Source organism: Leiobunum rupestre, chromosome 2 (assembly GCF_980474605.1).
Source record: "Leiobunum rupestre chromosome 2, qqLeiRupe1.1.hap1, whole genome shotgun sequence".
Classification (NCBI taxonomy): Eukaryota; Metazoa; Arthropoda; class Arachnida; order Opiliones; family Sclerosomatidae; genus Leiobunum; species Leiobunum rupestre.
The window spans coordinates 6,220,020-6,237,327 of NC_143385.1; the positions used below are offsets into that span (position 1 = coordinate 6,220,020).

General features: G+C 38.2%; 1 protein-coding gene and 1 pseudogene across 1 annotated transcript; one reads left to right on the forward strand and one right to left on the reverse strand.

Annotated features, from left to right (window-relative positions):
* The first annotated feature begins 1,695 nt into the window (after positions 1 to 1,695).
* Positions 1,696 to 3,213, forward strand: Arc1 (Activity-regulated cytoskeleton associated protein 1). Its single transcript, XM_090166707.1, has 2 exons — positions 1,696 to 2,257; positions 2,318 to 3,213. Exons 1-2 carry the CDS (start codon positions 1,696 to 1,698, stop codon positions 3,211 to 3,213), a joined length of 1,458 nt encoding a protein of 485 aa, XP_090022833.1.
* A 2,896-nt stretch (positions 3,214 to 6,109) lies between these two features.
* On the reverse strand, positions 6,110 to 6,851 carry LOC149955601 (uncharacterized; annotated as a pseudogene).
* Positions 6,852 to 17,308: the final 10,457 nt, after the last annotated feature.

Consider the following 17,308-nt stretch of genomic DNA (forward strand, 5'->3'; position numbering starts at 1 on the left):
CCTTCATAGACACTAAAATGGGAAAAGCATCGATGAACTCGCCTCTATGTTACCAGCTTCCTATTATAGAAACTGGAATGGAAGTCATTTTCAATTTTAACAGATTTCCTATTTCTACTACTGTCATTGTTGATAGACTGCTTCGGGTGAATTATGGGCTGAAGCGGGTATTTGCAATGTTGTCATAAGCAGTGAAATAGGACATTTAAAAAGTATAAAATATGGGAAAACCATGGAGCCTATTGCAAGAAACAAATATTCTAGTCAAATGCGCAGTTTAGGCCATAACTTAATAGCTCACGCATCTGGCTTTGTGGTGGACCCAACTAAATGCTAGCTTGGCACGTCACCAGATGGGTTAGTCTATGACCCAATGGAGGATCCCCCATATGGGCTCCTCGAACTAAAATGTTCTTACTCACTACGAGATAAATCTCCCAGTGAGTTTATAGAAGAGTCAAAAAGCCATTTTGAAAAAGTTGATGGAGAAGTGAGATAAAACGTCAAACATCCCCATTTTTATCAGGTTATGGGCCAAATGGGACTAACGGGTCTCCCTTGGTGCGACTATGTCATATATTTTCCCGTAACACGTGGCAGGCTATGGAAGAAAAATTGGAAAACTTTAGGTTTTTTTTACCCATATGATAAAAAAATTGGTTGAAGTTCCTCTTTGATTCTGTGATATTTTTTGGGATTTCAATTAATTTTAAATGAATTACATTAGTCAATAAAAAATGTTGATGCATTATAGTCTAGAGTATTCTTCTATTTTAAATATAATAAACTGTTATTCGAATACCAGAAAAAGCTGTAAAAATAAATTTACAAAAAATATCAAATTTGAAAGGCACATTTTAAATAGTCTAATGGACATTGTGACAATCAAGCTCATCAAAATCCGTAAAAATATAATTCGTCAATTTCAACTGAATTAGAGTTATCTTTCTTTGTGATGATTGTTTTCTGGAAATTTGATAATATCGCAGTTACCGTCCACAGCTGATTTATTACTGGTGATAAACTAATTGGTATGGGTCTGTCATAAATATGCCATCCTTTGATAGGCTGAATTCGACGCTCTACGTGAATTCTCACCGCCGTTATCTTTTGAGTTTCCTCCAATTCTTCTTTTGAAAATTGTTCCTTGTCTTTGAGAAATGGTGGAATGTTCAGTTTTACATCAATTTGACTTAACATATCATGGATTAAGAAGCCTTTATCAGCCATTACGCTGTCTCCCTTGTCAAAATCAAACTGTAAAAAAACACCTTGTTATTTCTTTGTCAGATATAGAGCCTGTATAAAGGGCAGACACAAATGTGACATAACCATTTGGACTAATTCCAATCAGCCCTTTGTACGTAGATGTAAATACTTAATCAAACATAATTCTAGTAGTGACCTTTGTAAGATATTATTTATCTCCCTTCTATTTCGATATAAAAGGCAACGGCATAACTTTAGGGGTCACTCGATCTCCCGGTTATCAACGAGTCATGTTTCTGTATAAAACTTCATATGTAAATAAATAAATCATCATCTTATATATTTTAGTAAACCAGTCTTTATTCAATTACCTACGAAGAACGCTTTACAACAAATGGTGACGGAACGGAGCTGGAAGATAACTTTCGCATCGACTTTCTTCTAGTCCCACGAAGCGGGATTAACTGTACATTGGGTTCAACTTCCATGGAAAATTCTTCAACCATCGAGGACACACCTCCGAGGATCATGGCAACGTTTGGAAGTATTGAGAACTTTGATGAATCAACTGAGTCCTGGCCTCAGTATGCAGATAGACTTGAACAGTATTTCCTGGCGAATGGTGTTCAAGATGAAGTAAAGCGACCAACATTCCTAACGGTAATTGGAAAACAAACTTACGGTTTACTAACAAATCTTTTAAAACCATTGAAGCCAACGGACAAGACCTATGCAGAACTAGTGGCTGTTTTAACGGCTCATCTAAGCCCTACACCATCTGAAATCATGGAGACCTACCGGTTCCATAAAAGGAATCAGAAGCCTGGTGAGACAGTAGCGACTTACATAGCCGAACGTAGGAAGATGTCCGAACATTGCAATTTCAATGCTGCGCTGGAGAGAATGTTGCGTGATAGACTAGTCTGCGGTATCAAATGCGAAGCGACCCAGAAGAGACTTCTTGCTGAAGACACGCTAACTCTAAAGATGGCCATGTCAATAGCACAGTCAATGGAAACCGCAGCGAAAAACGCTACGGACATGAAAGGTCAGCAATGATCTTGTACCAATTCTGTTAATAGAATTAATTTTCGTAAGCGTACGGGAGGGTCAAAACAGCCCAAGCCACAGAAACAACCTAACGGAAGCAGCACCATAACCAAGTGCTATCGTTGCAATTCAAAGGACCACAAAGCGGAGGACTGCAAATTCAAAAAGACTGAATGTTATTTTTGCAAGAAAACAGGTCACATCGCTGAAGCCTGCAAGAAAAAAGCGATAAGTTTTCAGTCGGACAAATCTTCGCAGTCCAGAACCAGCAATGTCCACAGTGTCGTTCCCGATCCAGGTAGCCAAGCGGAATACACGTTGTTCCATGTCAAGAGTGGAGAACGTGAAAGCACACAACCGATCTTTGTTCATTGCACCATCAATGGGGAAGCAACAAGTATGGAACTATATACTGGGTCGGCGTATACGTTGATGCCAGTAACAACGTTCTCAAAGATCGGAAATGTCGACACTCTAAATTCATTCCAGCAACGATTAACTTCATTTTCGGGTCACCAAGTCAAGATATTAGGACAAGCGCAAGTAACTGTACAATTTAAAAATAATAAACTAATTCTTCCTCTAATTGTCTATGAAGGACAAGGGCCGACGCTGTGTGGCCGTCAATGGATTTTTTCAAAGCTAAACCTCATGGAACAAGCTAATGATCGCTACACTTTGTCCATTGATCATATCCAACCGATAAATGAGTCACTGGAAGCCATCCTGGACAAGAATCTGGAACTCTTCTCTTCGGGAATTGGATTACTGAAAAACGTCAAGGTCCACCTGGCTGTTAAGAAAGACGCCGTACCACGTTTTTGCAAAGCGAGACCTGTTCCATACTCATTTAAAAACAAGGTCGACCACGAACTTAAGCGACTGGAAGATGCTGGAATTATCACACGTATACCATACTCTGATTACGCTGCACCCATCGTCACCGCCCTATAACCAAATGGAGGTATAAGACTTTGTGGGGATTACTCAATCACGGCGAACTTGGCTATTGACGTTGAACAGTACCCTCTACCGAAAACAGAAGACATCTTCGCCAACCTAGCAGGATGCTGTTACTTTTCCAAAATTGATCTGAAGGAAGCATATGCACAACTCGAGCTTGACGAAGAATCTAAAAAACTTGTAGTGATCAATACTCACAAGGGCCTCTACAAGCCGAACAGACTACCTTATGGAGTATCCTCTGCGTCCGCGATTTTCCAAAGGCACATCGAGATGGTCATAAAGGGGATCGATTGCACGGCATCGTTTCAGGACGATCTACTCATAGGAGGTAAAAATCAAATCGAGCATTTACAACGTCTGGATCAAGTACTTTCAGCCCTGCGTCAAGCTGGACTGAAGTTGGGTAAAGAAAAGTGTCAGTTCTTAAAAGAATCACTCGAATACCTTGGATACCGAATTGATGGTAAAGGAATTCATCCACTCGACGACAAGATGAAAGCCATCGATGATGCTCCAGAACCAGAGAGCCTGGACCAGCTGCGATCGTTTATCGGACTTTTGAACTACTACGGACGATTCCTTCCAAATAATTCAACTACCTTAATAATAATAATAATAATAATAATCAGCTAGGCTAATACCCAAGGCACCACCTTAGCCCTAAGTCGTCAAGCGACTTTTGAAGCCTTTAATTCAGGTGGCCGGGTTATACCGCCTAATGCAGAAGAAAACACCTTGGGAGTGGCAGGAAGAACAACAAAGGGCATTCCGTGAAGCCAAAATGTTATTAAAAAATTCGAACATGCTAGTTCACTATTATCAGAAAAAACCAGTGACTTTGGCATGTGACGCTTCACCCTACGGCATTGGCGCGGTCCTGTCACATGAAGACAAGAACGGCAATGAGCAACCTATCTCATTCGTATCCAGAACTCTTACGAAGGCCGAGAAAAACTATCCACAGATAGAGCGCGAAGCCCTCGCCATCGTGTTTGGAGTCACCAAGTTCCGAAAGTATCTACTTGGGCGACAATTCATGTTGTTAACTGATCACAAACCTTTAATAACACTGTTTTCAGAGAACAGATCCATTCCAGCCATGGCGGCTTCCAGAATTCAGAGATGGGCGTTAACGCTATCATCTTACCAGTATAAAATCTGCTACAAGAAAGGCAAGCTTAATTGTAACGCCGACGCTCTAAGCAGGTTGCCTGTGAAAACTACAGAATTTATACCGCCAGAGCCTGAAGAACACGTCTTCAGTATCTCTTCGATGGAAACTTCGTTCAACGTAACTCTGCAAATGATCCAACAAGAAACTCAACAGGATTCTACTCTTCAGAAAGTCTTTACCTTTACAAAAGATGGATGGCCGACTACCGATGTTAAGAGATATTCCGCAAATACCATACCATACTTCAGACGGAAGGACGAAATTACCTCTTGCAAAGGAGTTTTGCTTTGGAACAATCGAGTCATCGTTCCTGAGGAATTCCAAAAGCAGATCTTAAAGGAATTCCACAGCACACACCAAGGAATGAGTCAGATGAAGGCGTTGGCAAGATCGAAGGTCTGGTGGCCAAACCTGGACTCTCAGATGGAAGAGCTAGTTCGTCAATGCCAGATTTGCCAGACTACGGCACCCATGCCCCGTAAAGACTATTCTCCCTGGCCAGAATCCACCACTCCATGGTCCAGAATTCATTTGGACTTTGCCGGGCCTCTGGAAGGAAGGTATTTACTCATAGTTGTTGACTCTTATTCAAGGTGGTTGGAAGTCGAAATCAAGAATACTACCTCGTCAGCCGCTGTTATTTCTTCGCTTAGACAGATGTTCGCCAGATTTGGTCTACCACAGACTCTAGTCTCAGACAACGCAACGTGTTTCAGTAGCGAAGAATTTCGGACGATCCTCAATAAAAATGGAGTCAAACACCTATTTTCACCGCCATATGATCCTGAATCAAATGGTATTGCGGAGCGAAACGTTCGAACAGTCGAAAGCACTTTAAAGAAGATCTGTGGTGGAACATCGATGCTGACGACCATAGTTGACGCCGGTCTAAAAGAATTAAAATCTGGATCCCTCGAGACCAGGATCTCAAGGTTTCTGATAAACCATCGATGCACTCCAACATCAACTGGACAATCACCAGCAGAGCGAATGCTGGGAAGAGTTATACGAACAAGACTCGACGTTTTCCATCCAAAGCAACAAGTTCCAGAAACGGAAGTCACTCTCAACGAACGTAAGGAAAACTTATTTCAAGTTAATGACTTGGTTTTTGCAAGGAATTTTGGCAAAGGACCAAAGTGGTTGGAGGGTACGATCACCAAAAACATTGGGAAAGTCATGTATGTCATACAGACTACCGACGGTTCGACCGTAAAGCGACATAAAGACCAAATTCGTCAACGACAACGCTCCGCTGCAAATGAAATCGGACCATCTACATCTACCTTACAATCACAGCTATGGCTGCCGTGCAAAAAGAAGCTAACAATGCAGACGTCAACGGCCACCGCAGCGCCACCCAGCACGATGCATCGCAATGGCACCGGCTCTACACCTTCAACCATTCAGACGGCTAGCATTCAGGAGAAACCTGAGTTCACAAACAATCAAACGCAGAATTCGGCACCTCAAGCCATCACGTCAACCTCTACTGACCAAAAACAATGTCTTTCCAAACCAAGCGAACCTGTCAGACGATCCTCAAGATTAGCTCAGAAATTAATTAATTCGTAGTCTTGTTGATATGTTTATAAAAGGAAAGGTATTGTTGTAGATGTAAATACGTAATCAAACATAATTCTAGTAGTGACCTTTGTAAGATATTATTTATCTCTCTTCTATTTCGATATAAAAGGCAACGGCATAACTTTAGGGGTCACTCGATCTCCCGGTTATCAACGAGTCATGTTTCTGTATAAAACTTCCTATGTAAATAAATCATCATCTTATATATTCTAGTAAACCAGTCTTTATTCAATTACCTACGAAGAACGCTTTACAACACTTTTTGATGATTGTTTTCCGGAAATTTGATAATATCGCAGTTACCGTCCACAGCTGATTTATTACTGGTGATAAACTAATTGGTATGGGTCTGTCATAAATATGCCATCCTTTGATACGCTGAATTCGACGCTCTACGTGAATTCTCACCGCCGTTATCTTTTGAGTTTCCTCCAATTCTTCTTTTGAAAATTGTTCCTTGTCTTTGAGAAATGGTGGAATGTTCAGTTTTACATCAATTTGACTTAACATATCATGGATTAAGAAGCCTTTATCAGCCATTACGCTGTCTCCCTTGTCAAAATCAAACTGTAAAAAACCACCTTGTTATTTCTTTGTCAGATATAGAGCCTGTATACAGGGCAGACACAAATGTGACATAACCATTTGGACTAATTCCAATCAGCCCTTTGTACGTATTTGTTGATTTATAATTGGAGTATGTTTCCGATTGTAATACTAAAGAGGAAGGTGTTTCACACCTAATTTCTGATGCGTCGATTATAACACGCCTAGTTGGATAAGTTGTTTTAAATTATTCTGGCATGGTTTGATCAATTTGTTCGCGCGTTGACCATACACTAATTTGACCTAGCTGAAGGTACATGTAGTTAACCAAAGTGTTACACATGTTATTGACCATACTTTTAGAGATACGAAACCTCTCCGCAAGGTCTTCAACAAATAGCCCTAGTCTTAATCGCATGAGTACCATAAAAAATTGATCCAGAGGTTTTAAAGCCATAGTTGAAGTTGTTACCGGAGTTGAGTGGATTCCATCATTGAACTTCCCACTTCTCCAATAAATAATGTTTTCACCATTTTCACCAGGATCTAGAAATTCAAATAAAGCCATAACGCTCTTGTAGTTGGGAAGACCGATATAAAATGTTATAGCATCATCATCGTCTTTAATATTTTCTAGACTTGGTTTCAATTTTTTTTAAATTTTTTCTTCTTTTTAAAGCTGTTCAGCTTTTTTAAGCTTGAAAGTTTGCACTCTCACTTTTTCGTTGGCTTTTTCTAGAGACACTTCTAAGAGTTCTACTTTTTTGCGCATTTCTTCAAATTTATCGGCATGGCGCATGTTGACATCAGAATTTTTCAAGCTAATAGTATTTGGAATAAAACTGTTACGTAACCTGTTACGCATATTTTGTAGCTCATTATCTGCATTTGAAACTATTCTATCCGTAATGTTGGAAACATTTTGCAATTCTTCTGGCTCTTCGTTGACTATTAAGTCCTGTTCAACATTAGAAATTGTCTCTTGGCATTAGAAACTGTTACACCTTGAACAATTTGAACTTTTACATTATGGGATAGATTAGTGTCATTATTTATCAATTCACTATTAACAGTGTTTGTTATAGGCTCGTTCGTTGTCCAGGAGAATTGAGTTGGTACTGCCCCCTTTTTCAAATGCCTTTGGCCATTGGCATGTGAAACGAGGAAATCAGACTCTTTAAAATGTTTAGAGCAAACATGAATATTCCTTTTCGGTTTGTATAAGTAGTCTCGCCGCCTTATTCTTTTCAGCCACAATGTTCGTAGAGGGTTATTTTGTATTGACATTGGAACTCTGTGGTATGACACCTTAAAAGAGTAAAAAGCATTAAATATTACTCCATTTACAATAAATTTATTCTATAATTAGCTATTTACATTTTTATCTTCGCCTCTTTCTTTACAATTAAGTACTACCCAAAATCTTCCCATTGTATATAACACAGAATGCAAAGGCTTAAGCTTCGGAATTTAATTCTGAGACACTATCGTCTAAAACCAATTTGACTGATAATACAGATGTTTTTAAACATCACCCATGCATTTTACTAACCCAATTAATATCTACCTCCAATTAAAAGCGCAAAAATTTAACAATTTACGAAATTCTATTATGTGACAAAACACATACAGCAAGGTGCAACGGAAAAGCGCTAAAGTATCTGACTGCCAGATAATTTTTGAAAGTCGCCACTCGCGACTACCGCCATCTAGTGAGCCAAGTGTTCATTATGTTAAATTGTGACTATTTCGTTTACTCCTATAAAGTAATCTTTCCCCATGAACGTAAGTAAACCCATCTATTGACCCCATATGTTTTTATCGTATTAGATGGGTGACATTTTTGAGCCGCTGGAGTGACAACTCTTATAGTTCTCGGGTTTCATTGACGTTTGTGATGTACACATTAATTAAGAATAACCCGTACGGCAGCTTTATTATTTTTATGCATAGCTATAGGTTTCTCGTTACTTGCTCTACATCGATACTGATCTTTTGTAAATTCAAATACGTTTATCCATTATCACAGGCAGTTGCGGAACAAATGTCCTTAGCCCACCCCTGAAACTGGTTTTGTGTCCCATTGTAATTTCTTTAAATCTATCGAACGGCTGCTTATTGTTCCGTGGGACCGTTACTTACATCATTGAGCCGACGCTTACTATAGTGCTGACCACTGCCATGTTTATGTAAATTGGAATACAATTAAAATTAGTTCCGTGCATTGTTAACTGGCAGTTTCAAAGACTACAAACAGTTAGGAGCCGTTTTTAGTATTTTGCCACATAAAAGATTTATAATGTGATCGGTGAGACAAACCATCCGTAAATAACTAGCATCAACTGAAAACGAAAGCGTCTTACTTATGCAATATGCTACTTATGGTTTCATCTCGGGTTTATAAATAATTTTCGTTAATTAGCCAAAGTGAATAGATAAATACTCTAGATTACAGAAAAGTATAGTTAACAACAGAAGTCGAGTATAGGCAGTGGCGTAATCCAAGTGGGGGGGGGACATGCATGGTTGTATGAACAAATATTTTACTTAATTAATAATTATTCTTTTCAATTGTGTTCCCCCTCCATAGCCAAATTCTGGCTACGCCTCCGCCAGTAGGAAACTTTCACCCTGATAGAAGATGGATCTACTGCTAATTAATTCTTCTATTTGACCTTAGATTCTAGGGTGGATGAAATCAGTGGCGTAGCCAGGGGAGGGCACAGCCCCCCCCCCGAAACCTATGGTTCTACATACAATTTATTTAGGTTTTGTGTTACTTTTTTTCAGTGTGTGCCCCTCCCGAAACTAAATCCTGGCTACGCCCCTGGAATATATCGATTCTCTAGCAATAACCTTTGGTTAATTTATGTATTAATTTGGATTTAGATTTTAAATGTTCGATTATCGACACTACCAGGAGCCGTCGAATGGCACCCATTTTGTGAGCTGGGCATTTAAGCCTCAGGGCCCATCAAAGGGCTATTCAGTACACTTCACAAACCCGAGTCACGAGTGGCGAATGACGATTCTGATGAAGCAAACAAATTTTAAACTTTAAAATTATCTTGACGTTTGTAAATTCGTGCGGTTTTCTAGCCTCTTCTTGTGTGTAGCGTCTTCTAGAATCGAAAATTAACAAATCCGGGAGTAGTTGGTGTTTTGCGCGTATTGTAATAATAAAGACAGTAACTCCAAATGGAAATGTCGTCCGCTGTGTCGTTCGCAGTTAGCCTTCCCGCGTACTGTGACTGTGACGTCACGATTCCGTTGATCAACATAATAACCAGCTCTATGGATTGCTTATTTCGTTAAGTCTCCAACTACAAACGTGACGTCAAAACCGGAAGTGAACAAAATAGTTCAGTAACGAATGTGCATTCAACGGTTCAACCGTTGCTTTTACTGAACGCAGTCACTGTAGAGTGGAAGAAACAATTTTGGGAGGGGTGATAACATACTATCTTTTTTGAGATTGTATTATTATATTATTTTGTTTATGAGGGTGAAAAGAAAGAAGAAAATATATTAATTTAAAAAATAAATAAAGGGTGCATAACCTTTAAGGCTTTCTTTGGTTTAAAGCGGAAATTTCGTATTTGATAGAATAATTTGATAAAAAAATTAATTTTGATCAAATTTTTAAACGTCGCCCTATTTGGTCCAATTATTAAGTGATTTTCGAAATTTGATCCGACAGATTGTTCCCAAAATCCGACGTATATTTTGGTATTTGCCAAATACCTAAAAACAGGACTATTCGTACAAACTTAGGCGTGGCTCGAGAGTACAAAGAAACATTTTGGACGGGGCCACAAGGGCTTGTTGAGGCAGATTTTCGAGTGACAATCGGAAATTATTTTTTTTTTGCAGAAAAATACGGAACATTTTCAGCGGAACATTTTCCGACTTACAAGATTGATACTGTTTTCGAAGGTAGATCCTTTTTGTCTGGTAGTAATGATCCTGTAAATTCCATCTTCCATAATACCCCGATTGGAATGGTTTTGAAAATTCAGTGTCAAAAACGGTTGGGGTCGCTTCAGTAACTTTAGTTTTCTTTTCGACACTCGAAGCGACATCAGCAATTTTTTTCTAACACAAACTCCCGAACTAGCAAGTATGTTCTAAATTTATAACAATGGTGACAACGTTAATAGGTTAGTTAGGTGACGATTCCTTTTTTAATACTTTCGTAACAAATAACTTTTTTTCTAAAAAACGGACCATCCGACTACGCCACTCCTAGAAACAATGATGAGCTCGGCCAAAGCTACGACTGCTTGAACTCGAATTCAGCTTTTTTGAAAGATTTGTTTCTCAGTACGGAGGATACTTTTTGCAGTTGAAGTTTAACCTTTATTGCCCAGTGGAAAACTTCAATGCAAAGTTGACTAGAAAACTGTGATAATAATAATGACATTTTATCAACACCTTTCGTTTTATTTAAAAAATAGTACTGAAAGGGAAATAAACACCTTTTTCTTATCAATATCAACCTTCAACAATTTATCGATCGAGCAACCTTCACTCTAGTAAAATTATTTCAAATGTTTAATCGTTATCGTCATAATATCTTTTTTAGACTATCAGCATATGTATATCTTCTTGCGAAGAAACTTTTTAGTAAAAACTCCGTAAAAACCTTCAAATGAAGACCATTTTAATTGGAAGAATATAGAACAGTTTCGCGTAGTAAATACGAAGTTTCGTTCACTGAGTTATAGTTTCCTTCGCGCGAGGTTTCCGTGGTTTCGAAAGGTAGAGTCCTATTCTTCTTTCAGAATAAGAAGGTTTCATATGGCCGAATTGGAAACTTCACTGGGTGAAGGAAATATTCGAATAGCAAAATATTCGTAAAATGCCCAAATATATAGTGTCCTGACCTCCTCTTAAATAGGCGAAAACCACAATTCAGTAGACAGTTCGTCTAACTTGCACGTAAATGCATTACATTTAAATTGATCCTCGAGGAGTTTAAATTACTCAACAATAAAGGTCGACGTTTTTCGCTTTCTCACACATTGCTTCTCAAAATAGCTTTCGAAATAAAGTTCTAACTGTTGCAACGTGTTATTGAGAATAGTTTAATAATAAGTTAGTAATAACAAACTCCAAACGCAAGTACTTGGTTTTAAGGTAAAATCCTATTAACTCTTAGAGATGACAAAAGCGTATTTCTTAAATTAAACTAAGCTTTTACGTCCATTTTAATTGAAGCCAGTCATAACGGGGAAATAAATAAGTTAAAGGTTAACACTTTCCTCAACTGCGTATATACCCGATCAACTTGAAACACCCGGTATAGGTATTGAGAGAAATGCCATAGTCTATCACACCAAAATCGACACCCTGTAGATATTGTGAAAAATATTGAGACATTTGAATTCCTTAATGACTTATATTAATTCTAAGTAGTAAACAATATTGATGCAAATTTTGGCAAGATTGAGACCGACGCGAATACAAATGCAGGCATAAAAACAATCTATGTTTTATGGATATCGACACTAACCGTCTCATTTGATATTGGAGAAAATTATGTCATAACCGAAAGTTAAAACCTATACAAAAAGAATGTCCTCAAAATTTATAAATACGAGCCATATTTTATAAGCACTCTATCGAAAATCCTTTTAGGTTTAAGATATTTTCTGGTCTAACTGTCTCTTTAATAGCCTTTCAAGTGATACAGAATCGATGGGCTGAAGACCAACCGATCGAAGGGGTCCAACGGATCGAAAACTCACGGCCCGAAAAAAAGGACCAACCGACCGAAATTTAACATACGTTTTTTATAGCAACAAAAGGGAAAAGGTTTCAACGGACCGAAAAGTTGTATATCGTTAAATAAAAATTAAAACAACTTTTTTACTGTTCAAGTTTACTGTTTTGTTTTTTACTTCTGCCCCGAGATATAGCAGGGTACGCGAAAAATGTTTTAGATTATATTAGTTCGGATTAGGTTAGGTTAGGTTAGGTAAGCGCGCGGAGCGCGCAAAGGTTAGGTTATATACGCACGCCGAAGGCGCGTAGGCACCGTTGGATACGTCCGTGACTTATATATTTATCTATAAAAAAACCTTAATTCGATGTACTAAAAAAAATATAAAGGTGCAAAATTGGGCTGTATACCGCACAATTGGGGTATTTTCGATCGATTGGAACTCAATGTTAAATCGTTTTCCAACGAATTGGATTTCGGTCGAATGGGCCCAAAGCAAAATTATTGCATTAAATTACTATTCTTAATTACTATTCGAAAGGAAAGGCCTTCGAGTTAATAACAAAAACGCGCGCGCGTTCAATTTCTTGTGGGGTGTATATTTATTGCCCTTTCAAGGTGGTCTGCTTTTAATGTTCTTGTTTTTGATATTTATTTTTAACTGATAATGCCAACATAATCCACCTGGTTTCAATTATAGTAACGTTTATTTTCTTTTTTCCCACCGTTAGACGTTAGGGTCCGATAATCGCGAGTCGAATCCATTCTGCAGTAACGATAATTATGAGCTCCTTTTATATACTTTTGTAAAAGTAGTTTTTTTTTTAAAGTGTACTTAGTCCACGAAAGTGATTTTTTTCCAGCTTTTTAAAAATATATATTTCGGTCCGTTGAAACCTTCTGCTGAGGTTAACGGTAATAGTTAGTGTAGGGAGCTGTTGGCTCGCGTGGCATGAAGGTCTTGCCATCACCCTCCTACGAATTGTAACCCTGCCACCTGTTACTTGATCACGCACAAGCAACATTGCTTATGTGGTCGAAGGTGGTGCCTTGGGTATTAGCTCTCTTTAAAAAAAATTAACTCATAAAAAAGGAATTTTTTAATTTTCGGTCGGTTGTGCTTTCCTTCGATTGGATGGACTTCGGTCCGTTGGACTCCCATTCGATCGGTTGGTCTTCGGGCCATCGGACCCAGACCGTTATTAGCTCCGCCTATCACCGAGCACGAAGGTAAGAAATTCGTGTTTTTACTCTAGGCGTGGTCCATTGTTCGGAAATTTTAACAAAATACGGCCACGCCTGTTCTCTAGAAGTATACATTATCATTAAACAAATTCATTAATTTCGGTCAATTTGTTAAGAGCTTTAGGTCTAACTATTTCGTGCTGTTTGCGTACATAGCAAACGATTCTATCTGACTACTGAAACGTAACAAAGAACAACCTATACTCATAGGCTCATACCTCTAATGGTGAACCCTTTGCTTAAAGAGCTAGTTTCTCTATCACGGTACCTTTGTCATAATTATTTAAATGTTTATGTTAGTTCCTAATGATAAAATATGGTTGTAATTGGTTTAACTTTGGGAAATTTTACTTATTCAAATATTTTACTTTTATAAAGGTATAGTTTTTATACCATCAAATTTAACCGCAAATTAAAAACAGGTATAGTATTTATTTTTAGTTGTTTCCCACTGATTACAAAATCCTTATCATTTCACAATGTCACCACGATAAGAAGAAATTCTAAATCGCATTAATAAAAAGTTAAATTATTATAGCCAGAAGTAGAAAGTTTTGTGTTTTAAGGCCACGCATTCGCACTTTATAAGAATAGATATTATTCTTAGAAAGTGACCGCATCAAAACCGAAATAATTTACGGCTTCCACGGAAATCATTTCCGCTGGTGAAATAAATATTTCATGAGAGTTAGATTAAATATATTATCTGACAGTAAAATGAAATTCAAACTTTTTAAATGGTACATGAAAAATGGAAAAAAAAACATTTTTGAATTTAAAATTCAAATTCAAAGTAACTGTTACTATTGTTCCATCGTCAATCGAAATAACAACCTTTTTACGTTTCAAAGAACATGGCAACAGCGTTTTAAAAAATATGACACTAACTATTGGACCAAACCTTTGATATATCCTAAGATTTTCTGATTTTTCTTTGAGTGTAAAGTACGCTAGGTGCAAGACCGTTGTAGCTTCGTGAGTGGTCTTATTTAAAAATAGCGCATTTAACACAAACGCCAAACTAACAACGCCATCTAATGAACTCGGAGTTTTCTCACGAAATTTACTGCCGTTTGTTGGCTACTAAAAGTTAGATGAAAGCGTCGTTGTGAAAACGTATGAAAATAAAGTCCTGTTCCTTATATTAAGTCTTGGAGAAATTAGTTGATAGATATATTAGAGAGGAGGTTCTCAGTGTTACACCCCTCTCTGATGCTCAGTATGCCTATCAAAAAGGCAAATCTTCTGAGACTACCCTTCATGGCATAATTAACTGCCTCGAACGTGCAATTGAATTCAAAGAAATAGCGTTAGCTGTTTTTCTGGACTTCGAGGGGGGCTTTTGATAAAGTCTCTAAGGCTGTCATTCTTAATGCTGCTAAATGTTTTGGTATCAATGAAACGTTGTGTGTTTGGATCGACTCTATGTTGACTGATTGGGTCGCAACGGCTTTCCTGCTTGGCGAATCACTGAGGGTCACCACTAGCCGGGGCTTAACCCTTGAAGCTGTTCTTTCACCCCTGCTGTGGTGCCTGGTTGTGGACGAACTCTTGATGAGGCTTAACAGGGATGGCTGTCGCGGCTTTGGTTACGCTGACGATGTCGCCATGATCATTACTGAGAAATTTCCAGGAACCATTTCGGCTATGATGAGAAAAGCTCTCATCTCTGTGGAATGCTGGTGTAGGGATGTTGGCCTCACCGTCAATCCTGACAAGACGAGCCTGATTCCTTTCACTCATAGGAAGGTACAGAACTTGTTTAATGATATTTCTTTCTTTGGGACCATCTTGGTCAAATCAACTAAGGTAAAATACCTCGGTGTTATTCTCGACAGTAAACTAACATGGAAGCCACATCTTGATCTCATTATCAGGAAGGCCAAAATATTATTCTGGAGAGTAAGGGGTACCATAAGCAAGTCGTGAGGTGAAATTGTTTGGTTCACGGATGGCTCAGACTCACTCAGGGGTGGGTGCTGAAGTTTATTGTCAGACTAAGAAGTTTGGCTTCTCTGAGAGCCTTGGCGTTTTTGCTACGGTATTTTAGGCAGAGATTCTGCTATTTACTTTTGTGTAGACTTCTGTCTTTAGAAGATAGAAGAAGTATCGGGGCAAGACTGTTCAGATTTTCTCGGACAGTCAGGTTGCCCTTATGGCTCTTAATCAGTTTAGTATTACTTCTAAGCTCGTTCTTAGCTGTCTGGATCTCCTTTTGGAACTGGGCACCCATAATAAGGTTCAACTATATTGGGTGCCTGGTCATAAGGAGCATCATGGCAATGAGATGGCGGACACTCTGGCCAAAGAGGGTGCGGAGGCTAGGTTCTTAGGTGCTGAACCTGTTATTCTGATACCCAATGGTCTGGTTCGCAGTCATGTGCATGGCGCTATGCCTGAGAGGCAGGTCAGGCTTGGGCTTGAGACGGAAGGTCAGAGGCAGGCCAAGGAGTTTATTCCTGGGCCTTCTAAGAAAAGAGCAACTGAGTTGCTCTCGCTCTCTAAGAGTAGTATACGGGTGGTTACGGCCCTTACGAAAAATATCTTAAGAAATCGTAAGAAAATTTGTAACGAAAATGTTTGGGAATTTCTCATTGAATTTTACCAAAGAAATTCCCTTTGCTTCCCACGGATTTTTCCTTAGCTTCCCAAGAATTGTCCATTGCCCTGCCAAGGGTATCCCTTTCCTTCCCAAGAATGTTCCCTTCACTTCCCAAGAATTTTCCCTTGACTTCCCAAGACTTTTTCCTAATTGGTTTCCAAAGCAAAATATTCCAAAAATGTTTATTTATTCAAAAAAGAAATGTTTAAAATTATGAGGCTTCATTGGTTTGATTCTTCGTTGTCTGGAGAAATTTCATGGTCAGGGGAAATTTCGTGGTTTGGGGAAATTTCTTCCATCCTATCGTTTTTCTTCTTTAAAACAGCCGAAATTTCTTTTATTTTGTCTTGTATTGTCCTTTAATTTTAACTTCTAGAGCGTCAGGAAATTTTGTACAACCCTGTAGCACAAATATTAATTAATTAATATTAATATAAAATGTAGTTAATATTAATAATATATCACCCTACCATATTTAATTACACGAATATAACCTACTCGAGTTGAGAGATATTTAGAAAGCAAACATTTTCAGGTTGAATATATGATCTTGTTGGAAAAAAATAGAGTACAGAAAAGAAGTTATTTAAAAAATATATGTCAATTTGTTTTATTAAATCGCAAAGTTTCACCGTTTTGCGCGATTAATTGGCAAATAAAATGTCGTATATAGGTCGGTCGTTCGTCGGGCTATAAATTTGACATGTATTTTTCAAGTAACGACAGCTATTACAATTTAAGGTCGGCGTCCGGACTTTAAATAGTTCAAATGATAAGACCTTTAGAGTCGGCAAATGGTCCAAAATGTAGGGGCGCCATACCAACATTAAAAGCGACCAAAATCGTACTTAAGCGGAATTATCTCAAAAACGTTAAGCACTTTTAGAGTCGGTATTTGGACTAGGACCCAAAAGCGACTTTTCGACCAAAGTTCGACACTAAATCGACTCTTTGTGCAACAGGGGCAGGTGTACCCCAAACAATAAATTAAATTCCTGATAATTTTAAAACGGCTTTTAATTAAAAACAATTGGATTAAATGAAAAGAAACTCACTAATTATTGCTCCTATCCTGGCTGGATCCAATTGTTTTTTGGCTGGGATATGCTGATATGCAAGTATATATGTCGGTTCAAAACAAGAAAATTTTAACTAATTCGAATGAGTTTAAAGTATTGGAATCGGGGCTATTACAAATTTTATT

Excerpts from the sequence above, each read along its gene's own strand:
- Arc1 (XM_090166707.1), top strand. The coding sequence starts at position 1,696 with ATGGAAAATTCTTCAACCATCGAGGACACACCTCCGAGGATCATGGCA. Across the intron at positions 2,258-2,317 it reads AAACGCTACGGACATGAAAG|GGTCAAAACAGCCCAAGCCA; the intron begins GTCAGCAATGAT and ends AGCGTACGGGAG.